The sequence below is a fragment of the Cyprinodon tularosa genome, unplaced genomic scaffold (genome assembly GCF_016077235.1).
Source record: "Cyprinodon tularosa strain WSP-4 unplaced genomic scaffold, ASM1607723v1 ctg224, whole genome shotgun sequence".
NCBI lineage: Eukaryota > Metazoa > Chordata > Actinopteri > Cyprinodontiformes > Cyprinodontidae > Cyprinodon > Cyprinodon tularosa.
This window is the reverse complement of record NW_024038835.1, coordinates 382,865-405,907: the sequence shown is the minus strand read 5'-3', so window position 1 is coordinate 405,907 and position 23,043 is coordinate 382,865. Positions and strand designations below refer to the sequence as shown.

Here is a 23,043-nt window from a genome sequence, read left to right as displayed (position 1 = left end):
TTTTTTTTTTCCATTTAACATTTTGGAAGTTGTGGTAGAATCTAGATGTTATTTAATGCAGGAAGTGACTGTATGGTGCTGATTAAGATTGCAAGTATAGCCCACACAGGAAGCTGTCAAACAGCGCTAGTTAAACACTCCCTCGTCGTGTGAAATGCAACTCCTGTCGAGCGGAGTAGATGAGTTGATGTTGGGGTTTAGCTTCTGTGATGAGTCAACAGATGTTCCAGATTTTGGAGGTAAGTACAATAAAATAACTTTTTTTTTTTTAAGAAAGCAAACTAAATGTCTTAAACACTTTTAAACTAGTTATTTGCCAGTCTATATGCTGCAGTTTGTTTGCTACCATTGCCTGTATAGGGTTTTTGGTTTGTACCTACACTCTGTTAGTTGTTTTTTTTATCCTTTATATTGTATATTCTGGAGAAAATGGGCTATCCATTACTTTTTCTTTATTTTGCTCTTGTATAATTGTAGGGCGTGATTTCCCCAGTGCATTACACAACGTTTTCTGCCCAAGGCACTTTTTTTAAGGGTTGGGTTAGCTCACATTAATGGGGGGTTGTCATAAAAAAAAATGTCTGGTTTAGTATAAGGTATCAGAAAGTTGTCAAAAACCATTAACTATTTTCTCTAATGCTGACAGTTTAAAAGTTGAAAGAGAAGCCACCTAAACATGATATCACAATGAACAGAAGAAAGCTTGGGACAAGTCGAAGAAACAAAGGAAGGCAGCGTGTGAAGGAGCCAGAAACGGGGCTAGGTGTTGAATCTAGAGAGGATGTTCAGGATGAGGCAAGGGGAAGTGAATGTCCAGATGCACAAATGTCTGCTGCGAAGCAACCTAAAGAGCTGGAAGAAGTAGGTCAAGAGTGTGATCATAGCATGGCTGCACAACAGGAGGCTTTCTTGGTCGGTACAGATGGTAAAACTGATGGGGATAAAATTGCCCTCTGTTCAGAAGACACTCGGCACATTCTGATTTCCAGAGATGTCAATACACCTTTTACAGAGGAGACTAAGCTGGAAGATTACCGTACTAACACTCATCAGAATGAAAAATTCAGCCAAAATCTGTACGACCATCTCCCTGAGGTAACCAGTTATACGACATCGAATCAACAAATGATTGAACAGGGACAAGATATCAATCTTTGTTCTGTGGCAGAGTCATACAGCATCAAGCTTGTATACCAAGACTTGTTCAGGCCAGATGGGTTTCTACAGGATAACTTCTCAGTAAGCGAATTAAATGTTAATACACCTATTACGCCACAGATAACTGCAGATAATGCTCAAAGAGAAAACATCCCAATTATTGATGGCATTAACCAAGATGCTTTTTTATTGCAAAAAGAGACGTTGCTTACAAGTAAAGATGGCAACACCCAGTGTTCAGATGAGGTTGAATATCATGTTTACCGTAAAAATAACCTGACACAAGTGCAAAGTGAGCATCAAAATGAAAACTCTGCTGAAGATCCCTTAAAAGACGAAGAATGTAATTCTTACTCTGAAAAACAGATACTTGAATCTGATACTTGCCAAAGTATGCTTCCAGTTAGCACTACAGTCAAAACGGATATTTCGAACACAGCAGAAGAAATTTTTCTAGGTCAGATGGACCGAACTGGAAGTTTTTTGGAAGATAACAGACAAATTGTAGAAAAGGTTCACACTGAGAAAGCCCTTTCGGAGAATAAAAGGAACAAATCATTTGTTCCAAATCTTGAGTCAGACTTAAAGGCTTCTACCGAGCCCCAACTACAGGATAGTTCTCAGACCACAGATGAGCATGCCGAGTCAGACTTCAGCTTTAATGCAACAAAAAGAAAAATGGGATCTAGCTTTAGAAATGAAGGAAAATGGCATGCAAAAGAACCTGAAGAGGAAACTTATGAAAACACTTGGACCAATGCACCTCAAGTATTTTCAAAAGTAAAGGAAACAGAGCAGGAAGAACTCAGTGTTGACACTGCTGACATGAACATGTCTCTTTCACAAAAAAGCCTGGTGTCTTTTTCTTTAGTGCCCTCAGGTATTTCTTCTGAAGATCTTGATAAAAACTCGCAGATAATGAAAAGTGAAAATCCTCAAAAAGGTCAAGACGAAACTAGTCCACTGGCATTGTTTGAAGTGACTGAGAACTCAGATGTCTCACAGCATGAGGTGGATCAATCTTATACTCTACACAGTCAGGATATGATAAATTGCCAATCAGAAAATGTTCTGAGGAACCTGTTTCAGGAGATCAAAAATGAAACAGAGGATGATATGAAACGTAGCACAGACCAAATATTTCACCAGGAGAAACACCCTGTTTTGTTAGAATTCCAGCCTCTAGAAGCTTTTAGAAGTGTAAATGAACAATCCAATGAAGGCTCCAACCAAGCCTTTTACAGCAGTGGCAACAGAAGGAAACTGGGGTCTAGCCGTAAAATTAAAGAAAAGCAACAAGAAAAAGACTCCAAAGAAAAATCCAGATATGAAATAAACACACACATGTTAGATAAAGAGAAAATGAGCTCTGAGGCAAATATTTATACAGAAAATGAAGAGGTTTTGATTCCAGAGGGTGTTAAAATCCCAGAACATCAGTATAAATCTGAAACTGAAATGAATATGGAGTTTCCTGACAAAAAATGGGAGGATACCTCAGAATGTCAGTCTGGCACCTTTAAGAGCAAATCTGGGATTCACCAAACCAAGGAAGGTGAAGTTCCTTATTCAGAAGATAATGAGAGACAAGGTCAAGTGCACAAGGCCCTGCAAACGCAGGGACAAGAACCTCAACAAATGAATTACATTGTTTATGGTCAGATGGGAGAAGGCAGAGTCTGTTTGGAAGATCCCAAAAACTATTCTGCTCACCCGCAACTTCAGGACAATTCTCTGAGCACAGATAAGCAAACTGATGTGAGCAGAAGAAAACTGGGCTCGAGCCGGAGAAAAAAAGCAAGGCAACAAGTTAAAGAGCCTGCTACTGAAGTGTTTGATAGTACAGGAGGTGATCAAATACAGGAAACAGCTTCAATGTTAAAGGAAGAACTAAGCCAAAATAATGAACCAAGGATTCCCGAAACTGATTTACAGGGTTTGATAGTGAAATGTGAAAATCTTCAGGAACATCATTATGAAAACAGGTTAGACAGCAAAAATACAGTGAAAGTCTCACAGCGAGGAGTGGAGGAAATTGACACTCTTTGCAACAAGAACACAACAGATGCTGTTGCAGTGGATGCTCCTAGGGAGGTGGTGGGAGTGGAGATGGGAAATTACTCGGATGCAAAAGATGAGACAAATCAAGATTCTGTTTATTGTTGTACCAATAAACCCCAAATCAAGGATGTAAACACAAAAGGAGTTGCCTCAAATGATTTTGAAGAGTTCAAAGGTGGAGAAGAGTACGGATTACAACACATTAAATCACTCACCTCTTATCAAGTTATTCATAAGGACAAAAAGGGATTTTCCAGTGAGCTGGAGGAAATCAAAGTTGTTCCATCAAACATCCTGTCAGAAATAGATTATTTTGACTCCAGGCCTCAGGAGATGCCTGATACTGTAGATGAACAGACCAAGACAAGCTTTGAAAGCAGTGACCACAATATAAAAAAAGATTACAGCCAAAGTAGTGAAGGAAGACAGCATGATGAAAAATCTGAAGATGTAAAGGAAAAGTCCAAGGAAGTCCAAAATTTCGTTTCAACACAAATATTATCAGAATCAAAGACTGTAAACCAGGAAGAACTCGGACATGACGTAGAGCGTGATGTCTCACCGGTGTTAAACGACAGCTCAGTGTTCACCCCTGGTGATTTATCTGAAATTCAAAGCTTTCCTGAGAACGACCTGGTAAATTCTACTTCTGAAAATGTATATTTCACAAAATATCAAGAAAGATCAGAAACAGAGGGAAATGCTTTGGTGGATGCATCTGAGATGCTACAGAGTCAAAAATGCAACAGTCCTGAAGATTCATATGATACTATAAAACAAGCCCAAAACTATACAGATCCACCAACAGACATACAACAAAGTCAGCAAATGGACAACTGGTCTGAAATCGTGGCACACAATGTTTCTAGATATCAAGTAACTGTTTTGGAAGACATGATTGATCAAGCTGAAATCACCAGCAGTATCCAATCAGAGCTCACAGTGAAAAGTGATGATTCTGATACAAAACTTGACCTTCTACCTGAAAACCAGCAATATCTGTGTTTCACAACAGAGGGAAATGAAGAGGCTGTAGTACCGACGACTGATGACCATCTGTGTGATTCAAAGGAAACGTTGGCCAGCAGTGTAGTTAGAGTAAACAATGCCCTTGGTCATATGGACAAAGGTGGGAGCCAGGTACAGAATATTGAACACAATCATGCTGATGCCACAGTCGCGGACAGTTCGCTCAGTACAGATAAGCAAACTGAGGTGGGCTTCAACTACAGTGGAAGCAGAAAAAAACTGGGGTCTAGTCGGAGAAATAAACAGAGAAAAGAATATACACAGGAAACTTTAGAAACTACTGGAACAGAAGAAACCATTGATACAGCAACACTGTTGTTTGACACAAAGGCAACCAGGCAAGAAGAATTAAGTAAAGATAATGAGGATGAAGTTACCTTGTCTGCTTCACGTGACTTATCCATAATTCCTGTTCTGTCTTCTGAGGATCAAAGCTCTGTGGAAACTAAAGGGCCTGACAAGCACCTGAAGACTTTGATTGTAGTATGTGAAAATCTTCAAGAAGATACAAATGAAAGAAACTCAAATGTTTTGTCTCCAGATCAAGAAAAATCTGTGGATTTATCACTGAGTAAATATAAAGCTATCCACTGTGAAGATACAAGAGATGTTGTTTTACAGGAAACTGTGATGAAAGACCAAGAAGAAAAAGATTGTTTAATAACAGAAAAAGACCTACAAATCTGTCTACGAATCCCACATTCTTCTGAAACGGCTTCAGACGATACCACTAAAAATGCTGACATGTATGGAAGTCTGACTGATCAAGGTGAAATGTCTCCACTCACAGAGAAAAGCACTGATAGTTTTACAGCAAAAGAGGAAGAACATCCTGAAAAAGAGATAATCTCAGAGATATTAGATCTAAAAAATGAAGAAATGGTTCAGAATAATAACAAAAACAAAGATGATGATATATTCCTTCACGACAAAGAAGAACCCCTCTTTGAAAAGGAGGAAAGCAAACCTATTTTTTCAAACATTGAACCAGAAATATTTTCTTTGTATCCCCACACAGAAGAAACCTCTAAGAGTGTTGATGAGCATTTTAACACAGACTTTTCCAATTGTACAAGTGGACAGAAAGTGTCAGCAACACTGTTATTATCAGATGTAAAAACGGACACAGTTGAGGAACAAAGACAAGATGTGGAGCAGAATATGACATTATTGGTTTCTAATGAAAACTCCACTCTGTCTCCTCCTAGTGATTCATCTAAGGTTCAAAGTGCTGTGCAAAACATCTATCCTGAGACTGACCTGACAAGTTTAATTAAAGAAGATAGTTTAGAGAAAGTTGATAAATCAGAAAAATATAACGTTGACTTATCTCATAAATCAGAGGAAGACTCTTTCGTGGATAAAACCGACTTTGTTAAAATTAAAGGTGAGACTCTCCAGACAAATCAAATCACAGGTCCCAATGACTTAGAAACTGCTAGAAAACAATCTCATGACAATGAGGACCAACCAACAGACATAGCAAGAAGTGAGCAAAAAGAAGTGGCCCATGAACTTCCTAAATATACGGAAAATAACTTAAAAGAAATAATTGAACAGGTTGAAATAATCAGCAGTATCCAGTCAGACTTTGAAGTGAAAAGTAATGATGGTTCTGATACAAAACAGGAACTTCCACATGAAGTCCAACAAAATCTGTGTTTCAAAACAGAAGCAAATGTGGAAACTTTAGCTCAGACAAATAAGGATGATCATCTGTATGATTCAAAGGAAGGATCAATCAGCAGCCTGGCTGAAGAGAACAATACCTTAAGTCAGACGAATAAAGATGTGAGTCTGGTACAGGCAACTGAACACAGTCTTACAGACCCAAAACTCCAGGATAGTTCTTTCAGCACAGATGAGCAAACTGATCTGGGCTTCAGTGGGATCAGAAGAAAACTGGGGTCTAGTCGGAGAAATAAAGGAAGACATGATGTTAAAGAACCTACACAGGTGACTTCAGAAAATACCTTAAGAGACAACCCTCTCCAAACCTCAATGCCATTGGAAAAGAGTGGAGCCGAGCAGGAAGACCTGACTGAGGACATTGAACACAAAATTATCCTGTCTCTTTCACAGGACTTATGCTTAATGCCATTGCACGTTATGTCTTCAGAGGATTCGAACTGTGTGTTAAAAAAAGATCCCACTTGTAGAGATGGCAGTGAGAGCAGGTTAGAGGTTGAAATGATTGGCAAACCAATAAATGTTGTAGAACTAGAGGAGGGTCAATTTGACACTATTCATTGCAAAGTCACCAAAGATGCTGGATCAGACGATGCTTTTAGGGAAGTAGAGGATGTCAGGGTTCACCAAACAGAAATGCAAGATACCCTGCAATCCAAATGTTATTCTGATATTACTGCAGAAAATAAGGGCATTATTCCTGAAAACCTGGCAGATCCAGCTGAAATGTCTGAGCTCACTGTGAAAATAACTGATGGTTCTGCAACCAAAGAGGAAGTATATCATAGAAAAGAAAACTACCCAGAGGCCATAGATGTAAAAGATAAAGAATCTGACCTCTATGATCTCAATATACAACAAATCACCAACTTGGGAAAAGGTGACTCTGCTCCAGATGAGATGGTTAAGTTAAATGGCAAGATGGAAGGAGAAAGCTCCATGCAACCTGACGTTGACCCAAAATGTTTAAATATAGAAATTAATTCAGAGAGTCAAAATAAATTAGATATAGATGTTATTTTATCTCTTCAATCAGGGGATGATTCTTTATTGGATATATCTGACTCTCTGGAAAGTGAAGATCACACTTTTTGTAATAAAGTAGTCATAGGTACTGAACATGAGAGCTCAATGCATTTCGACCCCTCTCTGGTTCAATCGTTAGAGGTTCAGAGTTCTATGCCAGATATCTATCCTGAGAATGGTCGAGAGAATTTAATTCAAGAAGTAGAAGTAGAGGAGTATCCTGGTCAATCATGGGAGAATTCAGAACATCAGTCTGACACGCTTCACAGTGAATCTGGGATTCTTCAAGCCAAGAATCGAGATAATGATGAGGGACAAGGTCAACAACACGAGGCAAGAACACAAGTACAACAACCTCATCAAATGGATCACATTGTTTATGGTCAGGTGGAAGAAGGCAGACTCTTTTTGGAGGATTCCGAAAACCATTCGGCTAACCCCCAACCTCAAGACAATTCTCTGAGCACAGATAAGCAAACTGATGTTGGTTTTGGTTTCACTGGGAGCAGAAGAAAACTGGGCTCTAGCCGGAGAAACAAAGGAAGGCAACAAGGTAAAGAACCTCCAGAAGAAGTGTTGGAAAGTAAAAGAGGTACAGTAACACTTGAAAGACCAACAGTCCCATCACAAATAGGGAGAGCAGAGCAGGAAGAAATGAAGGAAGACACCAAGCATGTAAACATATCTGTTTCACACGATAATATCTCGATTTGTTCAATTCCTCCAGTTATGTCCTTTGAAAATCAGAGCTCTGTGTTATCAAATTATCCTGAAAAAGATTTGCAGAGTTTAATTCTGAAAAGTGAAAATCTTGAAGAGGATCTAAATGAAAGAAAGTCACCTGCTTTTGCCCAAGATGAGGCAAAATCAGCGGATGTGTCAATAGATGAATCAGATAGTTTTAACAGAGGAGATCACAGTAATACTGTGTCAGACAATGGGAAGGAAATGCTTGAAGCAGTGAAATCAACACAAATTCAAGAAAGCATACAAACATGTTCATATAATGATTTTAAAGGTGATGCAACTGAACATCTTGACATTACTTCAGAAAATCCAACTGACCAGGCTGAATTATCTGAGCACAAAACTAACATTGTTGATGAAATTGAAATAAAAGAAGAATCATACTCTTCAGAAGAAATCAACTCAGATGTTCATGAACTTAAAAATGAAGAAACAGCCCAGCATGATGTAAGAACGAACACTGATGAAATATTTCATCAGGACCAGGAACATCTCTTATGTGAAACAGGGTACAAAACACTTGGTTTGTCAAACTTTCCATCAGAAAACATTTTCTTAAACCTCCAGCCTCAGGAATTGTCTGAGAGTGTAGACAATCAAACCAAATCAGACCTCCATAGCAGTGGCAGCAGGAGAAAACTGGGGTCCAGTCGTAGAAATAAAGGCAGGGTTAAGGCAATAGATTCAGCTGCTTTATCACACGATCAAACTATGAAGGGCGTTGACATTAATGCAAGTATAAATGAAAAAACAAAAGGTAGAGAAGCACCTGACCAGGAAAAATCAATTGAAACAGTGCTGGATGAATTGGAGGAAAAGTATTCTTCTATTTGCATAACAGGCATTCAGCCATCCCCCACTGTTGACCACAAGGTTATTGACACATCATGTTGCACACAGAGTACAGATAGGGAACCACCCAAACCTCTCAGCATAGATCATTATGAATGCAGAGAGCTATGCATGCAAGATGATAGTCTAAAGGAAAGCATTTTGTCATCTGAACCACATGCATGTCCCCCCACAACAGAAAGGTATGCCGAGAAAAGCAGGAGCACAGAACCTGAAAGCAGGGATGTGGGTACGTTTGAGAAAGTTCTTAAACAGCATACCAAGCCTGCACAGAACCAAGGCATGTTTCGAACAATTGAAAATGAGCGAGATGGAACAGATGGAAATCATGATGATTATTCCAGAAATATGTTTGAACATGCAGAAACAAAGGTAACGGATGATGACGCTGAAATATTGAAGCCTAATGCCCCACCAGAAAAAGCCATAGAAAAACCGAGAAGCATGTACCTTGCTTCAGTTGATTACAGCATTGGGCATGGTGCAGTGTCATCACCACAAGAGATGTGTTCTACTGATGGGGGGAAAGATAGGCTTATAGCTGCAGAAACTCATAATTTTATAGATGTGGAAAGCAAAGAACAGAAAGAGCAGGCTAAAAATGAACAAATGCAGGAAACACATCAAGTCTCACTTCAAATAGATGAATGTCATGTACAAACACGGCCATCAGATAAAGAAGTTGAGTCTCTCAAACAAACACAGCAGTCAGATAAAGATGCTACTTTGGACTCTCAACCAAAGGACGCTTATCAAAGCCTCAAAGATGATGCTCACTCAGGGCCCACAGCATCAGCGTACAAGAGGAAACTGGGGTCAAGTAGGAGGCATAAAGGCCGAAAAAATAACCAGGTTACTGAAAAAAATGAAGAAACTGAAAATGAAGCTCAAGAAAATACAACATACGAGGAAACTGCACAAATGTTAGCAGCACAAGAAGAGGAAATAGAAAAGGAAATTCTGTCTGAAAACCTGGCGCCATTTAGACTAACTGAAATACTGCTGAAAGACAACATAGTTTCTTCACATGATGTTCTGGAGGACAGCACAAGTGTAACGTCAGGTTATAATCCAAACTCAATCCAAGTGAACCTTAGTAAATCCAATGCAGAAGAAAAAGACAAAGATGTAAAACTTACTGATGGGAATAATGACTCAATTCAGCTTACAGGACATGACACAAACAAAAAGAGTTTGATGCAATCAACTCAGGGTTCTGTTTGGATAGTTGGCTCAGATATGCAGAATACCTTATTTCATAATGATATTATCAGCCCAGAACCAGAAAATGTGCATGTCATTGTTCATGAAGAAGCCTTACAGAGACAAAACAGAGACACTTCTTCTGAAAAAGCTCCACCAGGAAGAGGGTTCCATTTGCAAAATACAAACAAAGAGATAGAAACAGTTGGATTTGTAACAACAGAAGACTGCATTTCAGAGGTGGAAAGCTTAATGGATGTACACGATCTTAAGCAGGATGAAGAGGGAAAGAAGTGTATGCATGAAGCCCAAGAGAAAAATACTTCAAATGAGTGCATTTCTGCTTCGCAGGAGCCAGCTGTGGATGAATCTAACAAAGAGGGGATTTCTGCAACGGTAAAGGCACCAAACAGCCAAGGAGAAAACCCTCAGTTAACATTGAAACAGAAGAAGAGAAAGCTTGGATCTTCTCGTAGGACTCCATTGAACAGAAAACGAGAGGATGAGACACAAACAACTGATGAGACAGAAGAAAGGGACTTTAGCACAAAAACAGAGATGGGGAATCGTGGCGAGTTGGAAGGTGAGGGGGAAGTACCTTTAAAACTAGAGGTATTACAAGGTGACGATATGCAGCCACAACAAGAAACTTTAATGCAACAAGAAATCAGTGATAGTCTCCAGACCAATAACAATGACATTTCTTTCTCTTCTGAAAAATCTGCCATCATAGATCCTATTATAGAAACACCAAACCCAGATGGCTTTAAAAGTACTGAGATTCAAATGACCCCTGAGCTGGTGGAAAGAAACAGTTGTTTTTTTAATCAGCCAATGACTTCAAACAATGACACCCAAGGGGGGAGTCCAGAGGTATTATGTGAACTGCCACAGAATAAACAAGGGGATGAGCAGAGTCCGCAGAACGTGGAGGTAAAACAAGTCCAAGATATTCAAAAACAATCTCCAAGTAGAAAGACTGAAGGCATTCACACTCAAAATCCTGGGATAGAAAACACAAGTCAGGATTTAATTCCAACGAACAGGAGAAGAAAAATGGGCTCTACTCGTAAAAATCTGGGAATACAAACTAAACAGGAAATCTTTGAACCGGAAAATGGGTCAGCAGAGATTGTAACATCTTCCAGAGATGTAACAGTGTCTAGTGACTCGGGAAAGAAAGAAACAGAACCACAGCTACACACTGAACACATAGATGCCAACTCTCAGCAAGGAAAAGAGAAAGAAACTCTGGAAATCAGCCAGTTTGGTGAGTCTTTATTAAGAGCTCTAGCTGAAGATAAGGCTGAAGAAAATTCTATCTCAGAAGAGCAAACAGCAGAGGCAGAACAACAGGAAAATCCAAGCGGACTGCCACCCAGCCCTCCCACGTCAGAAACTGCCTCTGGAGGGAGGAGGAAAAAATTTGGATCAAATCGAAAGTCAGGGTTACAACAAAGAAAACCAGAGAAAACAGCAGAAAATGAAGATGAAGCCAGGGGGATCACAGAAGGAGGTGCACACAAGGCAACTGAAAGAGATGAATCATCAGGCCTGAGCAAGATATCAGAGGTAAGCTCCAAATGATTTACTTTGAACTTTTTTGATAAGTATTTATGTTATTTTTTATGTCATCATATTTTTAAAGCATGCATTGCAAAGTAATTGAATATGATACATATTAGTAATTTACTTGCTGGACATTAATATACTTTATTCTTTTTTTTTGTATTGGTAAAGACGTCGAGTTACACTTGTTTCAACAATATGATGAAACAATAATTTATGGTCTTCAGACAGACAGGTAGTTTGTAAAAAAAAATGTCAATGTCGAGAAAAGATGGGGTGCTACTTCCCATTTGCATGAAACATCTTGTTCTTGTTGAAGAAAACATTGATGCAACTAACTAAAATGAGGAACATGTGGTCATCACCATGGGTTTTACGTTGTTGAAATGAGAACATGTATATCTGGCTTCCTCCGAAACCTAACACAAGCAGGCTTTAAATAAGATCAGGTAGTTTTAGCTGGGTCTAATAAACTGAGAAGGGTTTTCATGAAAAGAAAATGCATAAAAAAGAGAAGATCACTTATGTTTATTTCACATTTTGATCTCTACAGGTTGATGAAAATGAGGGGAAAGTATCTCCTTGCACTAATCTCTCAGAGACTACAGAGTTTCCCAAGCCTGTAAGGTAAGGCTGTTACAGATAAACCTATCTGAGACATGCATGTTGAGTTAAGCCATCTGCTTTGTAACACAAACCATAAATCATTAAGAATCATCACTGAATTGCAAACTCACCAGTTTCCCAGATGCTACTTAATGTCTGGTGTTAATATTTTCAACAGTGAATGCATTAACTTATTACCTTTGCATCTATTTCAGAAGTTTGGTCACTTGTGTGATATCATAAAACCAATCAGAAAATAGAACTGTGAACATCATTTAGTCTGAGCAGAAACTCCATTGCCCACATTCTTTCTTATTTGCTTGTAAAATGTAATTGTACATCAACTCTCAGACTGCTCGGGAAACAAGGTCAAATTTCGAACCATAACAACTTTAGTGTCCAACAATATGAAACTAAAACTACACAAAGGAAATATAACTTTCAAACAGCAGAAGAAATGGTGGTTTATGAAGCAGGTTTTTACAAGAGAAGGCTAAAAGCATACTCAAATCCTCTGTTAATCAAAAATGTTTACACACTCCACATGCTTTGTTTAACCCTAGTAAAGATGTGTAAAGCGGATGAAGTAAAAAAAAAAAAAGAAAAGAAAAGAAAAAACAATAAATAAGAAACAGAAAAAAACGTTAAGTTTATACATAGTATTGTGCTTTCTAAACAGATATAGGATAGTCTCATTCTGGAACATTTAAAAGATTCAACCTTTTTCTTATTGTATAACTCTAAATTGAACTAAAAAAAAACTTTACTATTTAGGATCAGAATCCAGAATATGTTTGAATATCTCTCCATCCTCTGTCATTGTCCCAAGGCCTCTTTTGTGGCAGTAATTAGTCTAGATATGTATGCATGTCAGTTTGCAGATCCCTCTCAGAAGTATTAAAAAAGATGCAAAAACTGAAGCAGCAGTAAACTTTGAGATTTTGAAAATGTCTTTGCACATGGTAAATGTTTACATTTGATTATCCTCTACCCACTGATTTGTGCAGTTTGGTCATTAGAATATGATCTGTATATTGATAAAGACACACACACACACACACACACAAATACAGGTTTGGACACAGTGTCTGGTGAATTGCAAATGCAAATAATTTTGCACCCTGAAGATTTGCTATGCTCAAGTAAACATGTTTAGGTCATGCAAACCATCTAAATATCAGGCTCTAAGAGTGCTGGACAGAACCATCAAAGGCCCTTAACAAATCAGCCGAATTGCTATCTGGTCTTTGTTCGAGGAGGAAAACCATTGGTTCTGCCAGAGGCGTACAAAGTGATCTGCAGCTAACTACTGGCATGAATGTTTAAGAAAACCATTAGATACAGACTTTTTCAGGCTGGCCTGAAGTCCCATCATCCTCTAGTAGGCCATGAGCTCTATGCCAGGTACCACTGAGCTCAACTGGAATTTGTCAGAGAACACCTTAATTGACAGGTACAGGTGCCAATTTCTCCTTACAGATGAGACAGACATGAAAGGGTTTGGTAAAGCTATCTACATGAGTTCCTGCCTGCAACATAATTCAGAATGAATGGTTTGGTGGTTGCCCTGCGATGGACTGGCAGTCTTTCTAAGGTGTACCCCGCCTCTCACCCATAGACAGCTGTAGATAGACACCAGCACCCCTTGCAACCCCACTAGGGATAAGCGTTACAGAAAATGGATGGTTGGATGGCTTGGTGGCTGAGTGCTACTTTGGAGAGGCATGTCCATGGATGGATACACAGATCTGTAAAGGATAAACAGTGGGATCCTGACTGCTCAGAGGAAATGGGATAAAAGCTTTAGACACTTTATCAGACCATCACAAGTGCAGTGGGTCCTGTTTTCCTAACCTAAATCCAGAAAAATGTTCTGGAACATAATGTTTGGCTCCTTCTGATGCCACCAGGTTGAACCACAGAATATTCCTTGAAACTAACATATCTAGGACGGTTTACACCAAACCAGGATTTTAAATTGTTTGTTTCATAGGGACAAGACACCAGGGACTCTTGTTCATGGTAGTATCCAATTGAATGAAGAGGCTGGGACTTCGCTTTCATTTGGTAAACATACCAACACCTCTTACATGTAATGAAGGGTTCTAGAGAGGTTAAAGACATCAAAGGAAATAAAAATGTATATGTCAAGACTAAAAGATGCTCTCCTTTTCATTTTTAGGTACTACTAGTGGCACAAATAAATCAGACTGTTACAATGTGGTCATGGTTGGAGAAAGCTGCGTTGGGAAAACTTCCTTCATGAAAAGAGCTCAAAGTGGAAAATTTTCTTTAGATTTGCCTGCCTCCGTTGGTAAGATCCTGATATTTCATGTTATTTTCATAAATGTGTGTCAATATATGAAACTATGTTACCTGAAATGTTTTGCAGGCCTTGATTCCTGCAAGTGGACTGTGGTAGTAGATGGAAAACCTGTGGTTCTACAGTTATGGGATACAGCAGGTCAAGAAAGGTATCTCTCACATTGATTATTGTTTTAAGTGAAAACATTACAGATGAGGTTTTAATGAAAAGGTTATATGATAGCACACAATTTCGACAAAATGTTTCCTCTACATGATATTAATGAAAAAAATACTTCAGTTTATTTTTCTTTAGAGTATTATTCTATTGCAAAAAAAAATTTTTTATTTGATTAGCTTTTCTTTGTAGATATTGTAATAGTTCAGTTAACTTGTGGTTTTTCTTAGGGCTGAAACAATAAATTCAATTAATCGAGATTAATCGATAATTGAAATAGTCATCAACAAGTTTAGTAATCGATGAATCGTTAACTGGAGTACAGAAACTGTAAAAAGTGCCTTTAGCTGATAGAACATTTTGCATTTAAGATTTTAAAAAATATTTTCTTCTGTCAATATGCTCTATCCAGAACTCCTCAAATGGAAAAGTTTGAGTTTCACCCGGTTTAATTTAGTAAAAAAATCTTTTTTAAGGGACCTTTGGCTATCTGATTATTAATTGATCAATAGTTATTTGCAGCCCTAGTTTTCATATCTATAGAAGTGGGATTATTGGCTCCCAAGGATGTTATTAAAGATTGTCCAGTTCCTGATAAATCAATGAAAGAGCTGTTTTCACATTCATTCTTTCCTCCACATCTCTCCATCATCACATCTTTATAACGTGTTTATGTATAGGATCTCAAGGCATAGTCAAGGACATTGTAAGGACTCCTTTAGTTTGCTACTGATGTTTGTGTCTTCAACATAAGACTTTCAATGTTTGTAGCCAGCTGGGAAGTGTATAGTATAATAGGCAATTCCTCTAAATATGGAGCCAGTGGTCTCAATAAGAAAAACATTAGGAATTTATAGATAACTGTCTTGTTTGCTGTAATCTAGTTTCTTATTGGTAGTTGAGATAAATGTGAGCTGAAAGAGGGTTTTGATAGTTCACCATTCTGTCTGTAAATGAACGGGAAGTGTGGTGAATGACCAAAACAATACAAAAGAATAAGATCCTGCTTAGAGGGAAAATATTTAAACTTTCTCCATTGTTGTGAGAGTTTACCGGAAGATTATGAATATAATAAATAACTAGAGCTGGAAGTTATATTAATTAATAGGTCATTCAAATCAAGGGTAAAACTAATTAATTATTATCAGTTGAATGATTATAACTGGAATTTGCTTACTCACCAGGGTTTTTAGTCTCTTAAGTAAAAGGTTGGACTGTCTTTCACCAATTGAGTAATTTAGAATATCAAAGTTGTTAATCACCAAACAAATCAACTGTGTCTCTGTTCATTCGGATACTAATGACAGAAGAGGGATTCCAACCTAGGTGATAAATCGTTCACTGCGTAAAATAAACACAAGAGACCACGGCTTAAAAATATAATGGTACATTCATTAACTAATAATCACACAGTATTATTTCTAATAAGCTACTAAACACTACTGGCAATACTCAGTCACTAAACACAACTGAAAATAAGTCCAAATAACCAAATAAAAAGGGGAGGAGGGGTTGGTATAAACGTCTGTTTAAATTCAAGTTTTAAAGCTTCTTACATTGAAAGTGAATAAACCTTGATATGTTGAATGCTGTCAAAACATTGCAGTTTCATTCAGTTTTATGAGGAAAATGAATAATGACTCAGGAATGCATTAAACTGTGATGAGGCTCAAAGAGAATGGGTTTAAGGTATTGTGGAGGGTTTTCTCAAATTTTTCAAAAGACCCATCCTCTCCCCTTTAAAAAGAAATGTGTGTGCAAGAGCGTGCACAAGCCCATTTCTCCTTGTGCTCACTCCGTTTAAAGTTCCTATTCTCGTAGCTCATACAAGCTTACTGTGTCTGAATGTCCGTCTTAATTCCTAAATCTGACTGTCTGAAACCGTAGCTCACCACGGATATATGCCTGAAAGTGCTCATGTGCAGAAAAAGATAGCTAATGGGAAAAGCACGTATGATGGCCTAACGTAAACATCGTTACGCCATCATATTGACAATTAGGAAGACCACCTATTTAGATGATCCTCCCAAAAATAAAAGATTGTCCTCTATACCTTTAACTTAGCTGGTCCCAGGGGTTCTAGTCCAGCCAGTCGAGCTGAAACAAAGAAAATATTAGCTGGTCGCCTATTCACGGTTTGCCACAGCGGCTTGAATGCCTTTTTCATGTAGTTAATCCAAACTGCAGGCACCAGGATAATAAAAAGGAACATTTCGGCATTTTAAGTTAATTTAGACATTAATGAACTTTTTCAGAGGAGTGATCATAGTGATCTGTATCATCAACAATGTGTCTGTCTCCCTGCCAGCTCCCAGACCAGCTTCTTTGATTGGTTGATGCGGCGCATCGAGCAGAAAAAGTTGAATTTTTCCAACTCCAGCAGCTCCTGCTTCTGCAGCGCATCCTGCATGTCAGATGCTCAGAAGCTCACAACGCGCAGCTTCAGCTTCTGAGATGCGCTGTTCCTGCTGCTCAAAATGCACTGCAGGACCTTTTGCTGCGCCTTGATGCACGTCAACCATTGACTTTGCATGTAAACTAGCTGCTCCTGCTGCCTCTGCTGCTTTAGGTGTGAACGTAGCATAAAGGGCAGACTTCTGCATCTGCACACATCCAATTTCGCCTGGGTCTGGTCGCAAACCAGTTTTACTGGTATGCTTCTGCACCGTCGGTCTCCAATTTCTGGGGATGCACAGTAGTTTCCTTCCAAAGCGCAAGGGTGAGCCTATTCGAGAACTTTGGCGGCGCCGGCGGGAGTGTTTATCTTCCAAAACAACAATGGTGCATCTGCAAGATATCAAGGTCACGGAGATGGATCTAGAGTTGCTAGACATCGAAGAATAACAGGTTCTGTTAATGGAGTTGGCAAAAAGACCAATTAACCTTTTTATCGTAGTTTTCCACTGTAGTTGTTCCTTGATTTTTAAAAATGGCGCGCCCCGTCACTGAATTGAGAAGGACGACCACACAGACAGCCGAAAATGCATACCAAGGACCAATCACAGCTGCTTTTTGTCTGTGCACTTCTGCTTGAGTTCTGCATAGGTTTGAAACCATCCAACATGTAGTCAGGACGACAGACGACAGTTGCAGAATCTCTGCACGGGGGGCGTGGTCAAGCACAGAGACAAATTTGACAGTTGCAGATGCTATGCATCAGAAGTATAAACTAGCCTTAAGAGGCAACTATGCAGGAGGGAGGAGGTCATTTTATAACTCATGGTAGCCTCCAGCTTATAGCAGCTTCTAACGGCTATTTTGGAGAACAGCAACTGGGGCCCTCTGTTCGACGGTTAGATTTAGGTAAACAGAGCTAAATAAGCTCTCCTCTGTCTCTGCTGTAGCATGTGGGTTCAGGAAACACTGCGTTCAACTCGGTTTGAATCGGACAAAGCAGGAAAACACTGCGCTCATCTCCTTCTGAACCGCACGAAAAGGCAGTCTGACTCATCCAGCAAGCCCAGACCTCTCTAGTGGCATTTGGTTGCTACTTAGCCTACCCTTCAGCTGGGTAGCACTGTAGGGTCTAGCCTTTAACCGCTGCACGCTGCTGCCAACAAGAAGCTGAATAGGAAGTTGCCCCTTTAAAAGCTCCGTCAGAGGGGTGTGCCTTCAGAGAGCTGTAGTTCCAGTTACATCCATGACATGTGTTTACAACTCTATATATAAAGCATTAGTCGTGAAGTTAGGGTGTTGAACTTTGTCATCCATAAGAAGTGTATGTATTTTAAAACAAATAAAATTCATCATCCAGATAGTGAACATAGGATGTTACAATAAATAGACAGATTATCTGGTTATGGGTAAGCAGGGACATTGTAAAGTAGACTGATATTTTGTGGTTTACTATGCCCTGACTGTCATGCTGCTTGCAGGTTTTAGGAAGTGGCTGTGGCTTTTCTTGGTAAACAAATACCATTTTACAAATACATATATAACAGCAACTGTCAAAACCAGTTAAAGATGGAGCACAAAGAAGTGTGACAACATTAAGACTGAGGTTCCCCTTCTGGTCAACATGTTTCAAGGCTGGCCTGGCAGCTCTTTCTTTTAAGCAGTTCTACATCCACATACACCTTTAGTCAGAAGGCTTTCTTTCTATGATATGGGAAGCTATTTGTTCAAATGAAATTCTACCCTGATGCAAGTTATAAAGACCTAGAATATAAGCCAATCATATTAGTATAACATTGATAAAGTATAAAGTTGAATGCAACAGGGAATAAGGATCAAACTCATATTACTGAAAGTTTCAAGAGGTCAGTCTACGGGTGGACAATATTTCAATATTAATATATATCGTAACATAGTTTTATTCAATAATAGTGATATGACATTATTGACATTCAAATATTCATTCTGTGAACATTTGTTCGAATTTGCATGTTTTCAAACCAAAAACTAGGCCTTGTTGGGTTATTGTATGATCTGGATGACTGAGAACCTTTAACAGCAAACCTAAAACAAGTGATCTCATGCCCTGTCAATTGAGTGGTAGTATCCTCTCCCGATAAATATTTAATTCTCTGTGAAGAAGTGCCAATCTTTCTTCAATAGTATTGTCGTCAAACTAACATGCAATGTTTGTTTTTAAAACCTAATGAGTCTAATGGAACAAGTGAATGACATTCACTATTTTTATTTTTATGAACAAAACTACGACAAAAATCTGACTATATCAGGAAATAAAACAGCATGATTGGTTCTAAGGAGAGCGGAAACAGCGGACCCTCTGGGTTTACTGAAGAAAACTGTTTTCAGGTTTAGAAAACTTCGAGTATTCAGTAAACCTGCTTCATGAAACGGACCCCCGATCTGAATAAGCTCTGACTAATAACAATCTACTGTTGTTTGGTGATTTCATGACAAACTGGGGTTCATTGGCTCTATGACAATTCCCACTGCTATCCTCTGTAAGAGGAGTCCTCCTTTAATGGGACACCTATATCTTACTGAGTCTTGGTAAAACTATTATGGTAACATTGCCTGCTAGAACCATCAAATATTTAGCGGTATAACATGTGTAAACAGTTTTGGTTTTGTCATAGTGGGTAGGTATGTTGAGTGTCCTTACCTATCCCACAGTGCTTCTTGTGAAACAGGTTGGTAATGAGAAACATTTCGCAGCCTCTAAACTGGGACTAAACCAGCTGATATTAATTTGCAATGATAGAAATTAGGGTTGCTTTCTAAATGCTGAGTTGTTTCGTATAAGTTTCCTGGATTTGTCTTTTGTATTTTTTATCATTTAATGGTTAATAAGTTCATCCCCTTTATTTCACACCATTTATATTTTTTAGATATTTTTGGCATCTTAAATCTTCCCTTCAAATGTAAGACTGAAAGTCTCTGACCTTTTTTTTGTCTTTAAAGGTTTCACAGCATCACCAAACAAGTATTTCACAAAGCCCATGCTTTCCTCTTGATGTACGACATCACTTCCTCTCAGAGTTTTTCAGCCGTCAGCTACTGGGCAAACTCCATCCAGGTAGGTTTCTGCTGCCACCCTCTGCCAAAGCTGTTTCCTGCTCAGAATAGGAATCTATACTTTCAACAGAGGTGGATAATCCAGATCAAGAAAGTTAAAACCCAGCCTAATTTTCCTTCATGGTCTTCTTTTAACCAGTTGTTAAGCCTGAAGTATGTGTTGTGTAGCTGAAAAATTCAAATGCTGGATTCAAATTTGAGTACAGGCTTTTTACCTTCTGGATCTGGATTATCCACCTCTGATTTAAAATTATTTTTTTTTTAAAAGACTTTAGTTTTAGGGGTCAGTAACAATGACCTATTGCTAGAGGAGTCCAATACACACGTGAATTTAGATCTGCATGTCGCGTCATCCCGAACAGCTTAAAACCAGGAACTTCTCCCTCACCTGTCTTGAAGTGAAAAGCCCCTTCAAATTAAAAAGAATAGTTTTTCTGCTACAAAAGTTTTTCCATTCTCTTTTTATTGACATAGTAAATCTAGCAGTGCTGTTATGTAGTGTCAGCGTTCCACCAGTGTCAATATTTATGGTCGCCTTCTAAGCAAAATAAATAGAAGTAATTTCAATATAGGATTAAATGTATTAATAACTAAACAAAAATATCTTAATCAATGCCGATACTTTAATTCTTGGTACAAACAAAGTTCATATTCACACTCCTATTAAAAATAGTGAATGTTTTTGTTGGTACATTTATTTGATAGTCCCTGAGTTAAACCTCTAGTAGCAGAAATTTGTATCTTGTGTCCTATTTAAAGCCAATAGTATTTGGTCCTCTCCTTGAGTCATACTTATTTAGATAAACATGCAACTGAAACTGCAGCTTAAAAACTAATCAAAAAAATCCATGCATTGCAGGAAGCTGCAGCAGAAGACGTGACTGTTCTGCTCCTGGGAAACAAAAGTGAACATGCAAAGCGACAAGTTAAAACAGCACAGGGGGACATCCTTGCTAAGGTACTGTTTGAGGCAATAAAACCCTTCAATCGTCTCTTTCTGGTAATGTTACACTGAATCCAAACACTTTTCTCCACAGGAATATAACTTTGAATTCATGGAGTGCAGCGCAGCAACAGGAGAAAATGTTATTGAGGCTTTAGAAACTGTGGCCAGGTAATACTCACCTATATCCAACATACATTTGTCTTAATAAAGGTATTCATATGTTTGAGCTTATTAACATTTTGTAACATTCCAACCTTTTTACCATTAAACGTAGAACATTGTTGTCCTGTGTAGGGAAAAACACAATCACTGTATTATAATTGGATCTCAGCATGAATCCAGCTGTTCTTTGAAGAGCTCAGTGCTCATTGGAGAACAAAAAGCATGGTGAAGATCACAGAACACTGCAGATAGTTTAAAGGCCTCACAAATGCAGCCTTTATGAAAAACCTAATAGACAGACAGAGCCACAGCTAAAAACTATGGTTAAATATAGAACTTCATTTTCCCAGATGGTCTCCAGCTGAACACTAATACACTATACTTTACAAATTTTTATTTAGAAAAAAAATAAAAAGCAATCTTCATCCTTTCACTTCAGAAGCCTTACTTTAAATAGCACACATCATAAGTGTACATGTGAGTGTGTACATTTTGAAACGGTGTGAATACTTATTCAACACATTGCAGAAACCCAGTGATGAGTGCGTTGACATTTTATGGCTTCGTTTTGTATTTGTTTTTTTCTTGCTGTTGGCAGGATGCTGAGTCACAGAACTGACCTGCTGAGAGAGGAAGTCACAGTGTTACACAAAGAGCCGACAAAGAGAAGATCAAAATGTTGCTGAACCGATGCGTTTGTTTCACCAAGCAAGAGACATCCTGCCAATACTGGAGATCATTTCCTGAGGGAAACTCATACGGAAACAAAATGTATATAAAGTTACTATTACTTTGATTCCTCTTTATTATTTAATCTATAAAGGTACTTTTATTCTGAAACAGAGAAGTAAAAAAAAAAGTATGCGTTTAAAATGTGTTTGTTTTAACACCATCTTTATAAATCAGCTGCATGGTGAAAAGAAAAGCAGAATTTAGGTTTATCTAATTGTTTATTATGAGAATTTGTTTAGAATTTATCTTGTGGGACATTTTTTGGTTTGTTTTCTAATACGTCAAGAGGGCTTCCTTATTGGTTGAGTTTTCTGTTTTGAAAAGTTTTTGGTGTCCTCAGGTCCAGGTTTCATGTAGATACATTTCCATACAAGATGTTTTCTCTGCTCAAGGCTCTCAAGGTTAAGAAGAGTCGCTCTTTCTTGAACTCTGCTCTGAATCATCTTTAAAACAATAATTTGTCACACATCCTCCTCTCAGTGGAGTGCCAAGGGACTCTGATAATCACTTAAATGTATTTGCCTTTATTAAAAACAGTGATTGTAAATAAAGATTTCAGTTCAAATGGGGTTTTTTTTACAAACTTTTTTTTTCTATGCTGATGTGCCTCGCCAACATAACCCACACTGATGAGAAACTCTGCTAAAGAAAAACCCAGAGACACAATCAATCACACAGAATTGATCTAATCTCATGTTCTATTCTCAATTAACTCCCAGTTTAACAATTTGCCTGCTTTGCAGACTTAATTTGTGTCCTCAAGTGAGTAGTGTTCCTCCAAACTGACAAAGAAAGCTGTGTTCCCAGAGGAACAACAAGTCCTTCAATGGCATGAGGAGCATGACAGCAATGGCGCCACGGCAATAACCTCATAGCTTCCCACAGGACGTTCAGCTGAGAACATAAATGCAGAGATGAACTCCTCCAGCATAAACAGAGGTCATGGATAATTACAGCAGATCTGATTTTAATGACTGGCACTAACTTTAGACAGTACGCTCACTCGCCAGTGAAAGTTCATTCCGTCTGTGTAGTTAAACACATAAACATTGACGTAGATAGTTTTCAGAGGAACACATTAAACAGCCAGAAAATTCTGGATTGTGTCCGTTTGGACCAAAGCAAACAATTAATCAATAGTGTTCAATAGGAAAGTTGTTTAAGTTTTAAAGTGAATCAGTTTCTCCTTTATTCATTTAAGATTCCAGCACGTTTTTTTTTAATGGCAGGTTTTTCTACAGTGGTCAAGCTTTAAATAGGAAATCTGCTAAAACCACAGACTGATGGAGGGTTT

General features: G+C 38.4%; 1 protein-coding gene across 1 annotated transcript; it reads left to right on the top strand.

Annotated features, from left to right (window-relative positions):
• The first annotated feature begins 141 nt into the window (after positions 1-141).
• rab44 (RAB44, member RAS oncogene family) lies at positions 142-21,923 on the top strand. The gene is made up of 10 exons (XM_038286363.1): positions 142-239; positions 647-11,337; positions 11,888-11,961; positions 13,934-14,007; positions 14,123-14,254; positions 14,333-14,414; positions 19,796-19,910; positions 20,769-20,867; positions 20,947-21,023; positions 21,616-21,923. The coding sequence occupies exons 2-10, from the start codon at positions 688-690 to the stop codon at positions 21,701-21,703; spliced, it is 11,391 nt and encodes a 3,796-aa protein (XP_038142291.1). The 5' UTR covers positions 142-239; positions 647-687; the 3' UTR covers positions 21,704-21,923.
• Positions 21,924-23,043: the final 1,120 nt, after the last annotated feature.